Genomic DNA, 22,074 nt, shown 5'->3' with positions numbered 1-22,074 from the left:
TGGAACAATATTTTTATGACTTTTTATGTGTATATTTTCTTTATTATTGATAAAACAGAATCTATATTAAGCAAATGTATTAGAGATGTAGTTCGTTGCTGATGTCACAATTTTGAACTAACCCTGTGAAAATGGGAAATTTCCATCCAGAGATTTCAAACCTGAAGAAGCCTAACTTTGAAGAGCAGGTACTATATACGGTGAAATCAGATTGGAGTAAGTTAGAAGTGGATTCATTTTGATTATCCTGTGTTTTTTATATGATGTTATTTGGTATAAGATTTGGGTTTCATCTTCCTTTAATGATGAAACCAAATAGCAAAACAAGTACTTTCCCTCTCAGGGATGTAGTTGAAGCCGGCCGGTACTACCGAGTCACAAGACCACTAAAGAAAACTTTCTCCCATAGACTTTGTACTTGGACTCGGGGCCAAAGCCAAGGCTAGAAAAATCTTACCTCGAGGCTGGCCTCAATAACATCCCCAATTCTACGACTAGCTCTTTATAACAGAGTAATAGAGAGAAAAGTGTTGGTCAGTTTGCTCTTGCTTTAAAATTGACACAATAGACCAGTTCGTAGTTACTTCATGGAAAATTTTGGTCAAATGACCTTTCATTTCTTTCATTGTGATAGGCAGATTTCAAAGCAAGATATTATGTAAGCATGCCTTACATAGCAGAATGAAGAAGTTGAATAGACCAGGTGATTTTGAATGCATATCATAGCATGTTGCACAATGTACTTGGCAAACGGTGAAATACCAGTCGTTCGTGGACGCATTGTTGTTTTTTGTGGATGTAAATGAAAACCACAATTCAAAAGAATATATGAATAATCAAGACATCAAATATGGTGCTTATCTCATATTTTAAACCAACATGTCACTTTAGTACAAATGACCTTCTTCTGATCATGCATAGAATATTTTGATCATATGCAGAAAGGAACTACGAATTGGCTTATAATTTGTGACAGCTTTGATCAACATGGAAGGAGTTTCGCTTTGTGTCTATTAATTATTCACCTATTTCCCAATATATCTGTCATAACTTATACATATAGACTTTGCACAAGTCTGAAGACTAATCCACTGGGCCACAATAAGTCAAACAAACGCCTAACTCAAAAGCATTATTACAGACCAGAACATGCACAGGGGTAATGACATCTTCCAAGTCAAATTTGTAGTTAAAGTTGAACAGATTTCTGTGGTCCCAAAATATTTGACTGTAGCAGTCACCTGTCTTACCAATCAGCAGAATTAACACTATTTGATTTGAATTAAGAAGCTCTCTGTTGAAAATCTACTTGCACATTATGTAGATGACTGTGGAGCATTGTGGCCCAGTGGATTAGTCTTCAGACTCTGAAACAGAGCGCCATGGGTTCAAATCCCAGCCATATGCCATAGTTTCCTTCAGCAAGAAATCAATTCACATTGTGCTGCACTTGACCCAGGTGAGGTAAATGGGTACCTGGCAGGAATTTATTCTTTGATATGCACAGGTCCTTTGGAAGCGCATGGAGACACTTTTAATCATAATGTGATATGAGCTATACAAAGACTGTTATTATTCATTTTGAACAACATCATACAGACAAATCTACTTACTTTAAAAATATATTAGACTAAGCCTACTTAGAACCTTTCATTAGAGCATTATTTCAGATGAAAATATGCAAATCATAAGGTGTTCCAAGTCAGGTTTCCCATAAGTGGAACGGATTTCTGTGGTCCAAGGTTTGACTTAGGCAAAGTCACATGTAAGTTCCCCTTACATGTATACAACAAAAAAGAATCACATCACTTGTGTTATTTTTTTCCTGTTAAAACATCTTATTTTAATGGGTCAGTAGATTAAATGGGTCCTCCATTTGAAATAATCATTTCAGAGATTAGACTATTTCTGGACAAGGGTTGATTATTAATAATGTACAAGAAACTGGGATGCACAACCCATAATTAGCTTGTTTTCTGCAAACTAATGGAAGGCTCAAGGTGCAACATGGGAACCATCACACATGTATCATCCAAACTGTACAAAAAATGTCGCAGCATGATCCGATCACTGCACTTGGTAAATAAATGCAGGTGCAATACACTAAGGTCTACGGGTTAAATGCACACTTTTGCTGCAGATACATGCTTGAATCAGCACTAGCTAGGCATACTGGTTGGGGATTTGTCTTCTTGCTTTAAGTGTATCCTCATGTTCATGAAAATGAGTATGAAATGATATTGATTATTTTTTTACCCTATTTGTATTTTGCTAATTTCTGAGGCATTGCACAACAGAAATAGCAAATATCTCTCTTTTTGTAATGGTACGATATTTTGCATTCAGTGAAAGAAAGACATTCTATTCAACTCAGCTATGCGTTACCTCATGCGAAATCTTGTACCATCGCACTCATGCCTATTTGCTATTTGTACTAACATTGTACATTTGTCTAGACATATATATTTTCCATTTGACCTGTCACAACAATTATGATATCATAATTTATATAACATGATTTTTATTCAATGTCTGACATTTCTTTTAGTTACAATAGGATCATTATGGGGTTTGGAAAAAATATAATACAATACATGTACCTATATCTTTACTCCCCTATAAATTATTGAATTGTTCCTTCTATACATTTGAAAGTATAATATAAGATACATCTTCAACTTTTAAACCAACCCCTGAGGAAAGTTTCATGAAAGGACTTTTCAGATATTTTATCAAAGTCTATTTCATCTGACATTTACCATAGTAACAGTGCTTCTCAGCCAATCCAAACCAGAGAAAAATTTTCAGATCTGACAACATGTCATATGACAATGATGATGAAACACTCCCGATTTCTACAGTTTTGCTTTTAAAGCTCATACACACAGTGTATATGTATCACTTTCCAATACAGCGGATTAAAAACACACGATGCAACAGGCACTACCTGAGTGATCCTGAGAATTTCTAAAAAACTTTTCTTTCCTCCTATTCAGTCCATTGATATATCTAAATGTCCTTGAGTTTCCATGAATTATCCATCAACGTTCACGTTTCACCACTTGATGTTGAGGGCATTCGTGTTTTTCTCGACCTCATGGTACTGCGTATGTAACATAGTCCTTGCCTTGTCACTGCCCACCCCTCCAAGCCAGTCCTCATAGAGGGTCTGTACCATCTCGTTCTCCTCCGGTCTCCTCGTAGGAGCAGTGTTGTACAGATCGTTCACCTCGGAGAGGAATTCCTTCACTGGGATGCCTTCTTCCGCCTTGATCTGCCCTCCTCCATTCAAACAACCTGAACGGTTAAAAATAAATGCCAGATGAAGCAACGTTTTCAAAATGAGTATGTACCAAATCCAATTAAATGACCACCCAAGTATATGTATGTATGACGAAAACATATGAGCCAAAGGATTCATTATTGTTGCGTTAATTGTTGAGAAATAAGTAAAATAAGTTTGACTTTCAACACCAGGTAATAATTATACTGTCCCACCTGTGCTTATCTGTGTTGGTGATTTCCAATGTGACTGTTTCTTCAGCTAACATTCAGTTTGCACTTGGGTTGAGTGACATTAATGTAATATGACACTTACACTCACATGGCAAAATGCAAGATGTACGCACTGCTTTTAACATCACAACTGAGAATTTGTGCTTTGTTTTATGAAATAGGTCGGAAGTATGAATTATGTATTGAAGAATTAGTTCAACACCTTTCAAATTTTCTTTGATCACATATGAAGAGGAAAAATCGGCTTTCTATCATGCCACCACATGCCTCATCAGAATGATGCACGTCTGCGCAAGTCATGAACATGTGACTTGAATATACACATGCTATTGGCTACATCCATGAACCTGTTTTGTACATACCTGAAGGACAGGCCATGACCTCTACAAAGTGATAAGGGGATTTCCCTCTCTTGATCTTCTGTACAAGGTTCTGTATATTCCTGAAGCCATAGGCAAGAGCAAACCTCAGTAAAATCTGTCCGTCGGATTCAACGATCACCTCCTTAAAATCTTTGTTTCTACAAGATAAAGAATAATAATAGGCATTTATATAGCGCCATCTATCTAGAAATATTCTATTCCGAGGCGCGTTGTTATTATTATTATTACCCCGGCTTTAGCTCGAGCTGCCTCTCAGCGCTCATGCATTCAAGGAATTAATCCTACCGGGTAATGACACATCCAGTCAATATTACCAACAAGGTTTCTCTTTCCAATGGTACTACTTCGTCCTAAAGCTGGTTTTCCTTTCTTCATTTCTAATATGCATAAACATAGCTCTCACCTTTTAAGGGTTCATGTACTGTAGAACCTGGCTATATAATTTAGCATATTACACAGGAGTGTCAAAGCACTGTCTAAACAAAGTAATTGCATTAAAAATTATCAATACATATTGAAATATAAATTACAAATCATTCAAGTAAATAGAAAACATATAAAAATCATTTATATCCAACTTTAGAGCACTGTAACTGATGGTGGCCATAACTGGGGGAGCTTCCAAAGAATAAAATAAAATGGGATATGCAATGACCCGGGTACACTGCTATGTCAGTGCAAATATTCTGTTTTATTAGGCTTACTTCAATCCCCCAATTAGAAATAACCATATATAAAGCCAAACTGGTCTACTGCAAATTTATAATAAATACAACCTTAACACCTTGACTAAAGATGTGATCAACCACTCAAATCCATAAATATATTAGTAGGAGTTCAAACATTTTTTCCGTCAAACTACTTCACAGTTTTGTATTGCAGCTCACCCACTAAAGCACTCAAATCTACTGATATAGGGTTAAAAAAATTCCTTTTCCTTTCAGTGAATAAAACAAGACAAAATAACTAGGTCAAAGTGATTTACTTCATAGTTTTGTATTGCAGTTCACCCAGGTCCTTTCCAAACAGTTCTTTGGCTGCATGACGTATAATGTGCTCATGGTAACCACCAGATCCACCTCCGGAATGACTTGAAATAGACCCACTCTCAGTGAATGGAAACCTGAATGTAACATAAGAACAACACAATGTGTTATTACTGTCATGTAATAATAATAATAATGATCATCATCATCATCATAGCTGAGTTTATAATGTAATACTTATCTGTTCATTTTATATTTAAAAAATAATGTCATTTGTGAGGTGCAAGTTTTTGTTTGACTCAACTGGTATATATAACACTTTAAGATCAAATTCAATTAGAGTTTATTTTTATTCAATTAGAGTTTATTTTCATTCCATATTCAGGGGATGCATAAATTTCATGTCTTCTCCAAAATTACATTAGATAAAAAACAAACTTCTCCGTCTCTGAATACTAAACTCAAAATTACATTCAGTTTCAAGCCTAAATGTAGGAATGCCAGCATAATCAATTCCAAATTAAGCTGCAACTAGGAGCCGACTTACTCTGACTATAAGACTTGCAGTAAAGTTGAATTCTAATTTTAGTATTTATAGCAATATGCCAAACTTCAAATAGAATAATATTAAATTTTGGAATGTTCATATTTAATGCAAAATGAGATTTGTTCAAAAAATGGTGTTATAGATAAAAGAAACAAGGGCATAATTTAAATGAATTGGTCAAGTTGACTTCATTTATGATAAATGTACTCAAAACTTACATTTCATTATATTCCTGAGATTCTATTTCTGATAATATCACTTGTTCTTTGGCAAGCATGGCATCAACTTCACCTGAAAAATAAAGAAAAAACCTTTTTACAAATTAACAAAGAAATAAAAATCTGTACGGAATACAAATCTTATCAGCAGTATATTTAATGGTATGTGTATGAAATAAATATTATTCAATCAATTCAATTTATTCAATTTCCATTCAATAAAAAACACAAGATACAATATCATTTATCTGTTACATTATCTGTTTGTCTACTTATTCTCTACTATATTCTAATGCTTGGAAAGAATATGGATACAATTTGCATATCTGAATATGATATTCATTTTAACTCTATATAGTTCATAGATTGAACCAGAATCCTTTTTTTTTGCATACTGGTATATATGCATGTACATGTGCTGACCCACACAGTGCAGGATATGTCATTCTGTATAACTGTTGACTCATATTTGCAGTGGCAGGGAAAATTCAGTTACTGACCAGGGGAGAGTTTCATGAATGGACTTGCCAGACCCTTTTAACTGACGAATCCCATTTCATCAGACAGTTACCATAGTAACAGTGCTTCTCAGCCAATCAAAATCCAGAAAAGTTGTCAGATATGACAACTTGTCAGCCAAAATGTTGATAAAACGCTCCCCTGGTTAGCTTTTTTTCATGCAACAAATATTCAGTCATTTTCACTGGCAACTGTTAAAAGCTACAAAAATCCTTGCACCCGACTGGCTCAGAGCAAATTTGTCATTGAAAACCCCTGACAAGATGCTTCATGAAAAACTTACCTGATGTTATCACACAATCAACATCTCTTGTCCTGTAGACGTCACTGTAGAAGTCATCTCTTGATGCTTCCAGCTTCTTATCATAGCACGGCATCACGGTGACGTGGTAGATACGATCCGGTTTGACGTGAAGGGACTGCGCGACGTAGTCTTTGACCAGAGAACCAATGATCTGTTGGGGTGATTTGGTGGTGCTGATGTATGGTAGGATGTAGGAGCCGTGGGTTTTCTCTGCATAACACACCCAGCCTGATTAAAATAAAAGTTCATATTATGGAACTGACTACGTTTGTACAATGATGATCAATGAAATTGTTTCATTGCAGGCAATTATAATAAACAATCAACCTTAATATTCAAGTCCGAGCTGCACTTTCTCTATTTTCCCGCCATTTTTGGAACTGGTCAAGCAATAATTTGGAAGCATTGTAACTTTTCATACTGTGTGTAAAAAGAAAACAGACAGAAAATCATTTCAAGTAGGTCCAACAATTAAAGAAGGAGACATACATAATGACCATACTGATAATAACCATCTTTTATATAGCGCTTAATATACTGAAACAACATCTCTAGAAGCGCTTTACAGATACATTTTCACCCTGGTCTTCGAATCCTGGCTCGCCCGGACACAATGTATACACTTTCTCCACTCCCTGAGGAGCATTCTACAAGGAGGTATATAACCAAGTGGTGATGTCATATGCTGTGTCTTTTGTCTTCACTCTTCTTTCTCTTCTTTACTTTTTTAACCTCTTAATAATCACCCCCCCCCCTTTCTGTACATGTATGGCACCTCCCCTGATGTTCAATTCATGGGAATGACATACATAATTCTTCCATGGGTTACCTGGGCAAGCTGACGCTAACATTGGTAGCGATCCTTTTGTAGCTTGATTGTTGAACCTCTGAATAAATTCCCTCTGGCACTCAAGAAGACTGAAGTCCCTGGCAAAGGTTTCATCAAAGACATGGTGCACACCTACAGGATGACATATGTGGCATTTATATAAATAATATAATATAATAATAACGATAATAAAAATAATGATAATTAAAAAAAGTCATTTTATATACAGCGCAAAGCATGTTATAAAACTGCATGTGCTTCAGAAAATAAAAGTGATAAGGACATATCATTGAGTTCTCTTTGTTGATTCAAGGTACATTTCGAATAAGTCAATTTTAGGGGCTCTCTTAAAACTTGTCTCATGTATCAATTGTTTTAAGTGAATTTGGAAGGTTGTTCCAAAGAACCAGGACAGCAAAAACAAATGAATGTGAACCATATGTCATGTGAAGAAAGATTAGGTGTTGGCTTATATCCAGTAACTAACTCATTATCATTTAAAGTACAAAGGAGCTAGTCCACAGAAACACTGATATGTTGCCTACCCAGTTCTCTGAAGAAAGTTGTCAATTTTCTAGCTGTTTCAGGGAGTGATAGTTTATATTTGGCTGCTAGTGATGCTCTAGATTGGGGTGAGATGGTTACGATTACAGTCATCTGCTTGCTCACCTCTCCATTCTATTAAAAGAAGAAAATAAATCATGTAATAATTATTCATAATTATACTTTCTTACTCTTTTTAACATCATCTAAAAAAATCATGATCACAAACATTATCATTGTTTTGGAGATAAAGAGAGATTGGATGAACATGTGCACAGTTTTGAGCACTTAGAAATGTATCATACCAGGGGGCCCGTTTCATAAAGCTGTTCGTACAAGAGCGACTTTAAGAATGACTGGTTAACCTTTCTTACGTGCTGAATAATCATCAATGAACATTAATGATGAATATCATTTACCATAACAAAGGATCACCAGTCGATCTATTTGTCTACATTAAAACATATTCCGCTTAGCCTTATCTTCAATGTAAACTGAAATATACACTCTTGAACACCATCGTCTAGGTGGATGTTTAATAAAGCTTGTTACGTTACAAGCGACTTTACCAACAACTGGTGGTCATTTCTTGTGGTTAACTATACACACCAGATTTCCTGATTGGCGTTGATGTGGTTCCTAAAAAAGGGTCACCAGTCGTTTGTAAAGTCTCTCATAACTTACTTAACGCTTTATGAAACATCCCCCAGGTATAAGTCAACAACTATGCACCTTCGGGGCAAGTTTGAAAACTAAAAGCAAGGTTTCTATTAAGATAGGCTAAACAGAAAATAATTATGATGTAGACAAGCCAACGTAACTATCAGCCTCATGGAACTTCGCCCTTGTGGACTTTTAGCCTTGTGGGAAGATGCAATGTTTACTTACAACAGCAAGCTTTCTATTCTCCTCCAGGACTCGGAAGAGTTCCTCTTGACTCTGTTGTGTAATAAGAACACTCTCGGCTGATGTGATGCAACCACTACATGCCAGACAGTCATTCAATGTTATCTGAGCCTTCTCCAATTTCCTAGACCCTCCATACTGTAAGGTAAAATGATGAATCATTAGATGGTAACCTTGCCTAACATAGCATACAAGATGAACCAATATTAAAGAGTGCCAAAATAAGTCAATGTGTGCTGATTATTCTTAAACACAAACTGCTATTTTATACATTATTTATTTAGTGTCTACACCAATCAAAATCAGAAGAATATAAAAAAATATAGTCAGAATTGTTACAATTGGGTTGTTTAATTTCATGGCTTGTATGCCCTGAAATCAATATGTTCTGAATAAATCTTACGTCATCTAGTTGGACATAGCTGCCATCGTCTTCAATCCGTATAGCTCCTGGTTTACCTGCCACTTTTTCCACCTTGACTGGTTTTATACATTCCTGGGGATAAAAATACATTGAGACAGAGAGAAAAGAGACGTAAAGGGTGTCTGAACTTTGAAGAAAATCATTACAATCAATGGCAAATTTACAATTGATAGATCAATTATAACTAACTAGACCTATAGCAAATCAATTTGAACTTACTGTAGCTAAACTTCAAGCAAGCTGAACAGTAAATGAGTGCAAATTTGCAACGAATTTTGGATTATTATTGATTTTGGGACCCACAATTGACTTAGGTATACAATAATAATTATGATATTAATAGTAACAATAACAATAATAAGAATACCTGTAATAAAGATTGATTTAAGCGCATTCTAGAAAAACTCTCTCTCTATAAAACAAAGTATTCAATTTTAAGAATGCAAGTTGAGGTCCTCACACATGCATATCTAAGTGATTCTAGTAAAGAAGATACGCTCCAACCAAAAATTTTATACAGCAATACATAGAATGATATCTTACTCAAAATGGTAAAAAATCATGAATATTGGGCATTTCATGTGACGACCTAAAAATGCAGCATTTCTCATCAAAATCCCTGAATCGTGTGTAAAGTGAATAGGTGCATGGGCAGTTGCAGACATGGGGATGGGCACAATTTTTTTTTTAATCTAAAAATGACTGGCCAAGGTTTTTTCCGACCAAGAAAATCATTTATTTCTCTCAAATTTTTGTGAGATTTTTGGCTCACTTTTGTGAAAAAAAAAAAAATCTTAATTTAAATTGTTAGGTGTGCAGACATGCCCCCCCCTTCATCATGTTACTCAAGTGGACGTAACTCGTAGTACGTTTCATGCAACAGCATGCCCCATTATTAATTACAAACTGCCTCTGCATAGAAAAATATTTAAAATAATATCAAATGTAGACCTAGACCAAAAGCTTTGGTCTCTGTTTTGTTGGTTGTTCAGCTGAACTCTGTTGGCTTCACTAGACCAAAAGCTTTGGTCTCTGTTTTGTTGGTTGTTCAGCTGAACTCTGTTGGCTTCACTCACCAAATACAGAGACCGAAGTTCTAGCTCGATCTGTACAGGGGACTCAATGGCCATATGTATATGTACTTAAGATCGGATAATACGGGGAAGTGAATTTGCGCGACAGCCGAGGTAAGTCACTGTTTTTGTTCATTTCAACTTCATTTTTCTAATTTTTTTGGCAATTCATGCCAAGAGGGAATATAAATTTGCATTTTGGTAGCGTTAATTTTCAAAATTTTTATTCATTAAAGACAAAAATTGAAGAGCCCCGACGGGGGGATTTTGCATTGCAAGTCCCTAATGGTGGCTGCACGATAGCGAGCCGTCTGTGTACGAGGAGGAATTAAAAAAAAAATGTTAAAAAACTCCTCGAAACAGTGCAGACGGCTGCCAGCTGTCTAATGTAGACCTATCTAGCTCACCAAAGTCCAAACACAAGCTGACACAAGTTACAGTAAAACTAAGCATCAATCACCAATCATTGACATTGTCAAAACTAAAAAGATCATGACATGTCCATTGAATTGTCTCCTCTCTCTCTCTCACTCAAACTAAAAAATTCTCAAGTCACACTGCACTGACAAAGTCAAAGACAAATTTTACCTGCGAAGGAGTGATAAAATCATCAAGATCAGCAAGTTTCAGTGCTCCACTAAAGTGCGCCATGACCAGGATCAGGACGTTTCACACACAAAACAAAAACATGCAAAGTCACAGTCACAGAGCGTCTCACATCTCTCCGTGCAGCAGCTCGAAGCCCTTCGGTATCTGCCTCTTAAGCTCCGCCAGCGGGCCGGCTCAGTATCATATCGGGAATCGGTGAGCTGAAAATTGAGGTCGCCGTACTGACAACCGACGAAAGAGACCGAAAAGGATGAGGAGGGGTAAAAAGGACGAGGCAGATAAAATTTTCAATCTTGCTTTAAAAAATGTTGAATGAACCGTCAAATTTTGGACTTAAAATATTTTTATATAATGATAAATGTTTTTTTAATATTCATTTACAGATAATTGTTTAGAATATATTTAAAACTGTGATTTAATGAGTTACGCTGGAATGGATCCTTATAAGGATAAGGGAATTCCCCCTTTGCAAAATTGATCCAGCGAGATTGTAGTAGCTCTTCATCATCTATTTTGCTTGCATCTCGCGGTCGGTTATTGAGTTAATCGGATAATCCCTTTTCTTTGTTTTCAACGAAAAAGGCACTATACTAACTCGAACCTATTTTCCGGGTCAAACTCACATCACAGGAACAAGGAAATAAGAGAAGATGCTGCCAATCCTTTGTTTAGTCTGTGCTTGAGGTATTAAACAAATGTTTCTGTGTAAACCAATATGCAATACAGACGTATAGTCGTACACTAACAGAGTCAGAGGGGCAATAGCCATAGGAGTGAAGAAAGGTTGAACTACCTGGCTGGAGCATTTGACATTATTTAGGATACATGCAGATACTGAGATACTCAGATAGAGATAGACAATACTGAATTGAACAGGAACAAGGAAGTGACTTACCTATTTATATCATATATGAATGATACCAGTGGTACTGAGCCTGAGGCACGTTATTGATTGATACTCATCAACAGCGCTTTGACTAAGCAGTCTGTTTGACCCTTGCAATATCAAGTTGACTTGTACTTTCTGTAATTTATTTCATCACAATTCAACTGAACTTCCAAGTTCAAGATGGTCTACATGTCGGTTGCTGCTCGAAATGAAAAGATGTTGCACCTGGCGAGATCACCTGGGTTTCGAGCTTGGAGTACATTTTTTGGTGAGTTGATCTAGACAAAGAATATTTTATTGAAAATCTATTCTTGCTTTTGATTTTTTAATGAGTAGTTTAAAGAGGAATTATTCTTTCTTTATGGTTCTTGCTTCTATAATTCTATGACTGTTTTATTATTATTGATCTTGCAATTTCATATAAAAATAAATTGATCATGTTGATTATAAACTGTGAAATATAAGAAGAATATTAGTCATCATACATGCACAAAAAGTGATTTCCAGATTACAAAACATGTCTGTCAGAAAAGACGGAGATTAACCTGTTTGCTTTAATTAGTTGAGAAACTGTATAACACAAGAAACAATATCAATTAATCTTATATTTTTCAGGTATCCTTGCTATAGGTTGTGGGATGGTAATCTTCTCAAATGATGACTGGCTGTGGAAATCATTTTGTCTCTTCTGCTGTGGATTTGTGGCAATATGCTCTCTAGATGACTGGGAGGTAATTATATCATCAGTTCCCAGGGGACCACCGCGGCACCGCCGTTACACATGGACAACAACCACACTGTGGTCAAGTAGTAAATTACTCAGATTCCTGGTACCAACGTCAATGGTTCAATTCCTGACTGTGGTACCCTGGCTTGAGCAAGGCATTTAGATGCATTGCTCTTTTACTTTAAGTTATTAAAATTCATAAACTGAAAATGCCTCAAGCACTAATTCAATTTCAATTTATTTTCTCATAAAAATCCATACAAACCACTACATATAGAAAGTATTGTATTAACAAAATAGAAAAAAAAAAACAACAACAAATAGAAATAAACATTGGATTGAATATGAGGGGGACAGCAAGAAAGGAACAAGCCTTGTAATTAGCTGACCCTATAACATAATAATCATACATAGACTTCAATAACAAAAACTACAACATAAAGGGGGGGTTGCCTAATATGCCTAAATGAAATTTATACAAACTTTATAAATCATTATTTAAAATAATTTGCCTTGATTTTGACTTAAAAACATTTAATGAAACTGATTGGTTATCTACAGAAACAGAATTCCAGAGTTGTGGTCCTTGAAATAAAATTGAGTTTTTAAAAGAAGAGAGTCTTGGCTTAGGTAGATGAAAGTCCTTTGCATTTCTTGTGTTATATCCATGGAAATCGCTATTGACCTTTAAGAATGTTTTGATATAATCTGGCAAGAGGTTATTGTTACATAAATACATAAATATAAGAATTTGAAATGCATGAATATCACAAAATTTTAATACTTTCAATTCAACAAATAGAGGATTCGTATGGGCAAGATAAGGAGCATGAGACATAATTCTTATTTCATACCAACATGCACACAATTTGGACAGTAAAAAAAGTATCAAAATTGCCCAATCAGGGAATGGGGTACAAACTAATATTAACATAGAATGTGCAAAGCCCATATACATCACCCTGCCATTAAAACAATATATGAGGCATCATTTAGAGTGGGGAAAACTTGACAGAATCTCTCTGAGATCAAGATTACTTGTTTATTTGTTTATGATTCATTTTGTAAACGATGTGTGAGCATGGCATCCATCTTGTAATGACAGTGGCTCCCTGGGAATCAGTTTCAAAATATTGTACTTTAACCATAACCTACTTGTACAAGTTCAATGTAGCCTAAAACATGACCAATGGCTGTTTTGATGATTTTGGTTTTGCCATGTTTGTCATTCATTTTTGACAAATTTGGCAATTTAATGAGTAGCATAAAAACAGTACCCAGACCACCTCAAAAAAGGGGATTCATTGTATTGGGTGTTGCATTCTCTAATCCAAATTTTATGTTTGATAGTAAAATGAGTTATGACCTATTTTTACGTTAAATCAGGGATTTGTATGGTGTCAATTTTTTTTAGACTCGTACAGTATTTTTTGTGAGTGTTTTTAATGATTTTTTTCATGCAGTAACTGTAAATAAAGTCTAGTGAAGTTGCATATACATGAAACTATTCCTTTGATTAATTTTGTTGCTTTGTACAGGTGCTGTAGCGGTATAGCGCCCCCTGTAGTTTGATTTTGGATGAACGTAATAATAATTTAGTAATTGAGTCTCTTGTGCACGTTGATAAGAGAGAATATCAGTTCCATAGAGAAATAATATTACTGTATTTTTAGCTGAAAATGAAAGTGCTCTCTTATTGTAGCCCAGGCGCGTACGCAAGGGGGGGGTTTCGGGGGTTCAAACCCCCCCTTTTCGTTTCCTTTTTTTTTTTTTTTTTTTTTTTTTTTTTTTTTTTTTTTTGCTTGTCTCGATCCCCAGAGGTCGGTCTGGTCAAGGAGTTATCGGGCAAGCGCCTGATAACTCCTTGGTCTGGTTACGGACAGTTCCCCTACCCAATAATGTATATGACAGCAATAATGAACAGAATCTCATGTTTCCGACGAAAAACACAGAAAAAATTTCCGCTCGCTTCGCTCGCTCCATTTCATTATATCTTTTATTTCCACATGTCGCCGACATGATCACGGTATCGCCATTAACAAGGCCATACATGATTATCATGATGTATACTTATGAATACAAGTGAACCAAGACAAAGACATACGTTTTCTTACAAAATATGTTTTACCAATATGAAAACCAAAATGACGGAAAACGCTAAAATGTCGGTTAGCTCGCTCCGCTCGCTCGTAATAATTTATGAAATTCCATAAGTATCTAGTCTCCTGTTCAAGGCCGTATTATGAGTGTTACGAATAGAAGGACATGTAGCATCGACTAATACTTGATTTACTAACAAACTATTGACAAGAAATGTATGTTTTGACGGGAAAACGCGAAAATTTCGGCTCGCTCGCTCGTAATCATTTATGAAATTTCTTAAGTTTCTAGTCTCTTGATCAAGGCCATATCATGAGACTTACGAGCAGAAGGACATGTATCATCAACTAATATGTAATCATTACCAACAAGCTATTGAGAAGAATTGTATGTTTTGACGGAAAAACGCAAACATTTCGGCTCGCTTGCTCCGCTCGCTCGTAATTATTCATGACATTTCTCAAGTTTCTAGTGTTCTGATCAAGGCCATATCCAGGCGCGTAGCCAGGGGGGGCGGTCGCCCCCCAAAAAACGTCCCCAAAAAGAAAAAAAAAAGAAGGGAAAAAAGGAGAGGAGAAAAGGAAAAGGGAAGGAAAGAAAGGGAAAAAGGTAGCTTTGTGTTTTTTCTATTTATTCTTTATTTTTTTCTCAAAAGAGAAACTCCTTCACTCTTCTTGCTTTAAATTCATATATGAATTTTGCTTCCGCGCTGCGCGCGGTTAAATGACAATATTGAAGTTCTCCATTGTTCCCCCACCTTTTCTCTAACCCTGTTTTTCCACCTCAGCTATGTGCTTCTTGCCAGTTAAAGTTAAAATTGTATACATTAGGGCATGAATTTGAGTAAGGTTAGGCCGAAGTAAATGTATGAAGTTATCTTTTTTTTTCAATTGATCGCGCAACTTCTGGTCTGGTCGGCTCCGAGCGGGTAAAATCTTTATATCAGTTTCTGCCGTCACCTCCATAAAGTCAGCTTCTCCCGCTTTTCAGCTCATTACTATAAACAACCATAATTTGGGGGCAAACAGGTTCCTAATTTAAAAAGAGGAAGGTATGGAATTCGTGTCGTATTAAATAAAAAAGTACAATTTTTTTTATCAAATTGTATTAAACTTCATGTCATTTCCCTGTATACATTCATCTCCTGTCCTGTTTTGCGCCCTCAGTTTGAAATTTTGAATGACACTTAAGGCGCACTATTTTCCTTGTAATGAAGTTCAATAATCTTAGAAAATCAATTGAATTAGAGACGATTGGGTATTAGAGATATCTACATTTGATGAAACGTCCGCCCTTTGAAATTTCAGAGTTTCATTGCTCATCGCGGGGAGGAATATCTTCCTCTACCAATCTTCTCCTCTGTTTTGCGAGTTAAAAATATGCACTGATGCTAAATTGTTTGTAATCAAATCTGATCTTTCCAAAGAAAGTTTCAATATATCTTTGAGAATACCCTTTTCTCGGGACCCTTTTTATGGCAAGAAAAATTGATAAATCACTTTAGCCTTCGCGCGGAGTTATTACCATTTTGATTTCCTCCATTGTATACCTCTTTTGTGCGTTTACAATCACTTTTGAAAACAAGGTTCAAAATCGCAATATAGTCAACCGAATTGGAGGTACTAGAGACAAGAGAAACGGCTCCTTTTCATTTTAATTTATGAAACACTAAAAGCTTCGCGCTTCGCGCGGGAGGGGGAAACTCCCCCTCCCTGCACCCACCCCCTAGGGAGCGCGCTTCGCATGCATTTACCGCCCCCTCCAAAATGAAATCATGGCTACGCGGTTGGCCATATCACTATGATACCAACAAACTATTGACAAAAAGGTTATGTTTTCAACGCAAAAACGAGAACATTTCTGCTCGCTCGCGGGTCATGACCGCACTGTTACATACCCATCCCCACTTAAATGTTATTGTCTTATTTGCAGTGCTGAAAAAAAAACATCACCTCCCCCCGCTCATCACTTTTTAGAGACTAGGCGGGAGATTAAAAAAAAATTCAGCTCGAAAACCCCCCCCTTTCAAAAATCCTGCGTACGCGCCTGTTGTAGCCATTACCAATAACATACACTTACATTTAGCTTATGTGTTATTTGATTTACCTTGCCTATTGTGTTCAATTATTACTATTCATATATTTTTTCCCAGCTCTATGTTTATAAATAATTGTTTGGTACTGTAAAATAAGAAAATAGCCTTAAAAATGGACATACTGAAGCTTTTCAACATGCACTCATCGGAGTAATGCTAGAGTGAAACAATATAGAACCAAAAGAGACAATGTTTTGATAAAAATTAGCCATTCTCATTTTAAATTCCTCTTATTTTCTGATAGAAATGTTCTTTGTATTCTTCATCATCAGGAATGCATCATTGAAAAGGATGGTGACATTCTTCTGAAGAGGTTTAGTTTGATTGAGAAGATTCTCAGACCGAAAGAAAATCAGCGGCAAGGTAAGTAATCCAAACAATTCTGGGGTCAGTTTCATAAAAGTGTTTATAATAATAACAGTTAAAAGCTACTGAAAGCACTCAATTTGATTGGCTGATAGTAAACATCATAGGAATTATGCATAAAACTAATCTTTATGAAACAGGACTCGCGGTTCTGAACAATTTACAAACACTTAGTGCAATCTGGGACTCGGTTTGAAATATATTGACAATATGGAAATTAGAAAACAGCAATGCACTTTTAAATAAGATATTTTTCTGTGAAATATGTTACTTTCTACATCCCCAAAACATTAAAGTACATCCAAAGCATCATTTAAACTTTGTCCAGGATAATTTCTGAAAGGTTACAGTGTATGCATATGCCCAGTTTGGACTAACACCTCCTTTCACATGAATGGAAATATACCAGGTTAATGTCTAATCATATCAAGAAACATCAGCAACTTTATAGAATGTCAGATTTGGAGTTGATAGGAAGGAAAAGATCCACTTGAGGAAAGGGGATATATAATTAATGTAGCTACCAAATATCATGCAATTTTCTGAGAAGCAGAGATGTTAGACATGTTAATTCCATGCATCAGAATAGTTTTATAGTTTGAGATAATTTTTTTTCCAGAAAGCTTATTGCAGAAAGAGTTGTATGTAAATGCAACTCATCAATCTGCTTTTCTGATTGGATGAAAACAAGTTGCATTTCATTGCAATTCTTTTTGTTTGCAAGCCCCAGGATCCTCATCAGTTTGTCCATTTTTCCCCTTTACCATATCTTCCATGTTATCAACCATCCTCCAGTTTCTATATTTATCATCCACTGAATACATGTGCATTGTACAATGCCTACTTAGCTTGTTGTACACGAGCAAATTAGAGGCTGAATGTCAAACATTTGTACCGTTGCACACATGAGGTACCATCCAAAATGGACCATTGCACGGCTTTGGGAGGTGATGTCACAATACGATTCAATTCATTGCGCTCATTAAAAATGAAGGTGGAATATGCCTATAAGCCTGCTGGCTAAATGCACAATAATGCTGCTCAAGGTCATGTGTGCTTGTGGGATTTTGCTTTTCGCTTTCAATATTTTTGCTTCCTTTTCATAGATTACTGCAGGCAAAAACTCTTTTGTTTTTTTATATTTTTGCTATGTTCCGAGGCGTGTACTACACAAATAGCGAATATGCATTAGTGCAATGATGCGAGATTCCGCATTGGGTGAAAGAAAGAGATGCTCTATTCACCTCGGCTAACGCCTCGTTGAATAGGGACAGTGATTTTCTGTTAAACTGTAAATCTAAATGAATGAAAAGCTATATTGGTTTACTTCAATTATCACGTCATTATTTATTGGATTCACCTTTGCAAACAGAATTGATCTTTTTGCTGTGTGCACTTTCTATAACAAAACAGAATTTCCATTTTAGATAAAGCTTGAAAATGAGTTACAGGTCTTCAGAAACAGAAAATACGGTACTATTTCATGACTTCATGAAGCAAAAAATTAGTTCAAAGAAATTAGGTAATAATAATAATAGACAGTTCTTGTATAGCGCATAACACATTATAAATAACGTCTCTATGCGCTTCCAAAGGACTTGGATATTATTACCCTGGCTTTAGCCCTGCAGCCTTTTACAGCGATGGGGCATTTCAAGGAATAAATTCCTGCCAGGTACCCATTCACCTCACCTGGGTTAAGTGCAGCACAATGTGGATGAATTTCTTGCTGAAGGAAACTACGCCATGGCTGGGATTTGAACCCACGACCCTCTGTTTCAAAGTCCAGGGACTAATCCACTGGGCCACAACGCTCCACAATAGTAGAATGCTTCAGTCTTCACTGTCTTTTTAGTTCAGTACTTCATGTTTTAATCTTTTGTCACAGTTATTGCTGAATCATCTAGTATCGTGAAAGCTGAAGTTGAAGCAGAAGACATCAGATTCTTTGGTAAAGGGCGTCTAGTAATGCTCTACTTCAGTGCTGGCTACACCTTGCCTCTGACAGAGAAGTGCACTCTTGGAGACGGAAGGTAATACAAGGGGTCCCAAATAATAAGTTGCATTAACAGGGTATGTCAGTCTGAAAATGATTATATGTAAATAAATAGAGTAGAATTGAGCTTAAAACTGAAAGTTTCATAAATATCTGATAATTAATAATTGAGCAAGGTTGGGCGGTAAATACCGGTAGTGGTAATTACCGATGGCATTACGTCAAACCCCCGTTTGGAGAAAGACCGCAGTTCAGACTGCAAACTGCGGTATTAGACCCTAGATTGTATTTGAGATCCTTGGGGCCGTTTCATAAAGCTGTTCGTAAGTTAAGAGCGACTTTAAAAACAACTGGTGATCATCGCCAATGGTTTGTACCATCACCAGTCACTCTTAACTTACGAACAGCGTTATGAAACAACCGCCTGATCAACCCCGCTTGGCCAGGTAATCCCCGCTGTCTCAATTTCACCTCCACAGGCCAGATTATGAGCGTTGAGCCAGGGACGAAATGATAAACAACAGCTGTGCTATTACGTAAGACTTCTCTGCCTGTAGTAGGACCTTCGGAATGAAATTATTGTATTCGATATTTAATCACGTTTTCAAAGGCATATTGTATTCAGAAATTCAATGTTAGTCCATTTTCAATTTCGAACGAAGAAAATCGACCTCGAAATAAGGAAAGTAAGTGAATAAAAAATGGCGGTATGCTTTGCCAGGACCAGGCTCGGGCTGGTATGTTATCTTCAGACCGAGGTCAAGAAACAGGTGTATTGATACTTACTTAGGAGGTAGAGTTTATCGTACTGGAGAAGAGAATTGATTGAGAAAAACCATGGAGTAGGTCCATGGAAAAACTGGGGTGTAGCTGTTCTCAAACGGAGGTTTTTGTCATGGGTAAATACCGTCCGGTAAATAAGATGGACGTCTGGTAAATATGTAAAAAACGGGAAATATGATTTATAATTCTTTTTTTCAACAATTTTAGTTGTCTTTAACCTCAACAAATGAAAATAGTGTCCTGAAATAATTAGAATCACAATACTCATAGTAGAAACACACAAACAGATAAAATCTATACTGCATACATGTACATACCCAAACACACATAGGATCTAAGTCCACGCATAAATACACAAACTCAAATTATATTCCTGGAAATTGAATAATCATATTAAAACATAAACAAATATTTCTCCCAGGTTTAACATTTTACATGCCATCGTATCATTACAATATGAATTTTGTTTTTAAGTGTGAATAAAGCTCAGTATTCTACTGTATGTAAGGAGTTTTAGTGTGTACATGTATCAGTGTGTACTAGATTGAAAGCTATTGTAAACAAATCAATCTTGGAGCACGCTCCATTGTTTCCATTTACAATAACTTCTCTTTTTAATCAGTCATAGTGAGATCAACAAAATTTCAAAAGAACGTCTGATGCACATTGAGACATGGATATCCTCGATATACATGTATGACGAAGGATATAGCAGAGATAGTGACATCAATGAGGCCCGGCAATGAGGATGACAGAGAAATTGAAGAATTTGACAATGAAAATGGGGTCCCAAATGTTTATGATAATATGTATGCTAATACAAGTTTATGCTCATTAATACAATCATGTACATGTAGGTATTCATGAATATGGTAATTATTGACTGACTTAATGAAGAACATCATATCTAAATTAGATGTATATTTGGGATCTTTTTGGTATTTTATTGTATTTTTTCCAGCATTTCATGAAAGCAGACATAGATAACTCCCAAACACAAACATAAACACCCTCACAAACAAACAAACACACACACTCACTCACACAAATGGTACACACCAAAGCAACCATACTCACCACCTTTGTTTTTATGTTCACAATTTGACAATCCCTATAGAAAAGTGAGTGGAAAATTATATTTCCCGGTGAAAAGTGGTAAATACCGGAAAAAAGCGGTAAATACCGCTTATTTCACGGCGTCCGGGAAATAAGCTTTCAAAGTGGGAAATATGCCAACCCTGCAATTAAGTTATTGAATTATAAGGTTTAGCAATATTTTCTACCAGGATGCCCCCCTTTCTAGATGAAGGGACCAAGTCAGAAGTGACATGGACTCCTTTTACCAGATGCTTAAAATCTAGCCCAGGAGAGAATTGAATGGAATAGGATCACCCGTGGAAAATGAAGGGACACACCGTCATTTCATTTATTGATTTCCATTTCACAATGTTGTACATAATAAACATACAACAGTCAAAAATATAACAAGACACAATATCACATATATCATAGATATACATTTGATAAACAAATTTTAAAAAATTAAGTTAACTCAGATGATTTTTGTAATTTAGAGTGACACTGCCCTTTGCATCTACATGTAAGTCAGTAAATCACCAATATTTTGTGAAAAAGTCTTTATTTCATTGTTTTCTTTCTTTTTCTTTGCAGTGATCATGAGGTGATAGCAGAACTGATCAGGAAATTTCTAGAACTTGAAAAGAAGACATGGGTACAAATGGAATTCCATTCTCCTAATAAGCAACCCCAATCATCATCATCATCATCATCATGCTCTTCTTCAGATGAAATGGGAGAAGATGCTGAAACAAGATAGCATCCAACTAATTAATTAAAGTTCTACATGAAGACGGTAAACATTTTTCTATGTGTCCCATGTGGAAACATTTGACAGTTTTGGCACTTTTACACATATTTAAAAATCTTCTAGTTAAACACAGTATATGCTATTAACCCATCGCCTACTAGAACTGTTTGATTCCTGTACAAAGCCTATGGAAAATACAGAATTCAGTTGTCATAAGGTTAGGTTTGCGTTGTTCTTGCAAGGTATGGGGAACATCCGTGTTTACTAAGATCCTTGCTCTTACGATAACCCCTCGATTCTGGGGGTACGTTCGGACTTGTAGCTTGACGGGATTCTGTCCTGTCCGTCCGTGTACACTATCTTCAATAGAATGGGATTATTGTTTGCTTGTTTCTATTTTTGTCTCACCTGCGAAGCAAAGTGAGACTATAGG

General features: G+C 36.0%; 2 protein-coding genes across 2 annotated transcripts; one reads left to right on the top strand and one right to left on the bottom strand.

Moving 5' to 3' along the window:
- Positions 1-2,558: 2,558 nt before the first annotated feature.
- On the bottom strand, positions 2,559-11,565 carry LOC121422586 (cytosolic Fe-S cluster assembly factor narfl-like). The gene is made up of 11 exons (XM_041617736.1): positions 11,481-11,565; positions 10,837-11,078; positions 9,155-9,247; positions 8,734-8,889; positions 7,848-7,980; positions 7,303-7,434; positions 6,453-6,701; positions 5,651-5,723; positions 4,885-5,022; positions 3,879-4,036; positions 2,559-3,297 (listed from the first exon to the last, which is right to left on the bottom strand). Exons 2-11 carry the CDS (start codon positions 10,897-10,899, stop codon positions 3,056-3,058), a joined length of 1,437 nt encoding a protein of 478 aa, XP_041473670.1. The 5' UTR covers positions 10,900-11,078; positions 11,481-11,565; the 3' UTR covers positions 2,559-3,055.
- Positions 11,566-11,620: 55 nt separating this feature from the next.
- On the top strand, positions 11,621-21,845 carry LOC121422587 (cytochrome b-245 chaperone 1-like). Its single transcript, XM_041617738.1, has 5 exons — positions 11,621-12,014; positions 12,362-12,477; positions 16,941-17,031; positions 18,923-19,067; positions 21,485-21,845. The coding sequence occupies exons 1-5, from the start codon at positions 11,927-11,929 to the stop codon at positions 21,648-21,650; spliced, it is 606 nt and encodes a 201-aa protein (XP_041473672.1). The 5' UTR covers positions 11,621-11,926; the 3' UTR covers positions 21,651-21,845.
- Positions 21,846-22,074: the final 229 nt, after the last annotated feature.

Source organism: Lytechinus variegatus, chromosome 10, assembly GCF_018143015.1.
Source record: "Lytechinus variegatus isolate NC3 chromosome 10, Lvar_3.0, whole genome shotgun sequence".
In the NCBI taxonomy this organism is placed as follows: domain Eukaryota; kingdom Metazoa; phylum Echinodermata; class Echinoidea; order Temnopleuroida; family Toxopneustidae; genus Lytechinus; species Lytechinus variegatus.
Note: the sequence above shows the minus strand (reverse complement) of the source record. Positions and strands in the feature narration are given on the sequence as shown.

Bases quoted from the DNA above. Each gene is read 5' to 3' on its own strand.
- LOC121422586 (XM_041617736.1), bottom strand. From the start codon at position 10,899: ATGGCGCACTTTAGTGGAGCACTGAAACTTGCTGATCTTGATGATTTT. The intron at 8,890-9,154 runs GTAAGATTTATT...TTTACCTTACAG, and splicing joins GCTATGTCCAACTAGATGAC to TATGGAGGGTCTAGGAAATT. The intron at 4,037-4,884 runs GTAAATCACTTT...TTTATCTTGTAG, and splicing joins CTGCAATACAAAACTATGAA to AAACAAAGATTTTAAGGAGG.
- LOC121422587 (XM_041617738.1), top strand. From the start codon at position 11,927: ATGGTCTACATGTCGGTTGCTGCTCGAAATGAAAAGATGTTGCACCTG. The intron at 12,478-16,940 runs GTAATTATATCA...CTTCATCATCAG, and splicing joins GCTCTCTAGATGACTGGGAG to GAATGCATCATTGAAAAGGA. The intron at 17,032-18,922 runs GTAAGTAATCCA...CTTTTGTCACAG, and splicing joins GAAAGAAAATCAGCGGCAAG to TTATTGCTGAATCATCTAGT.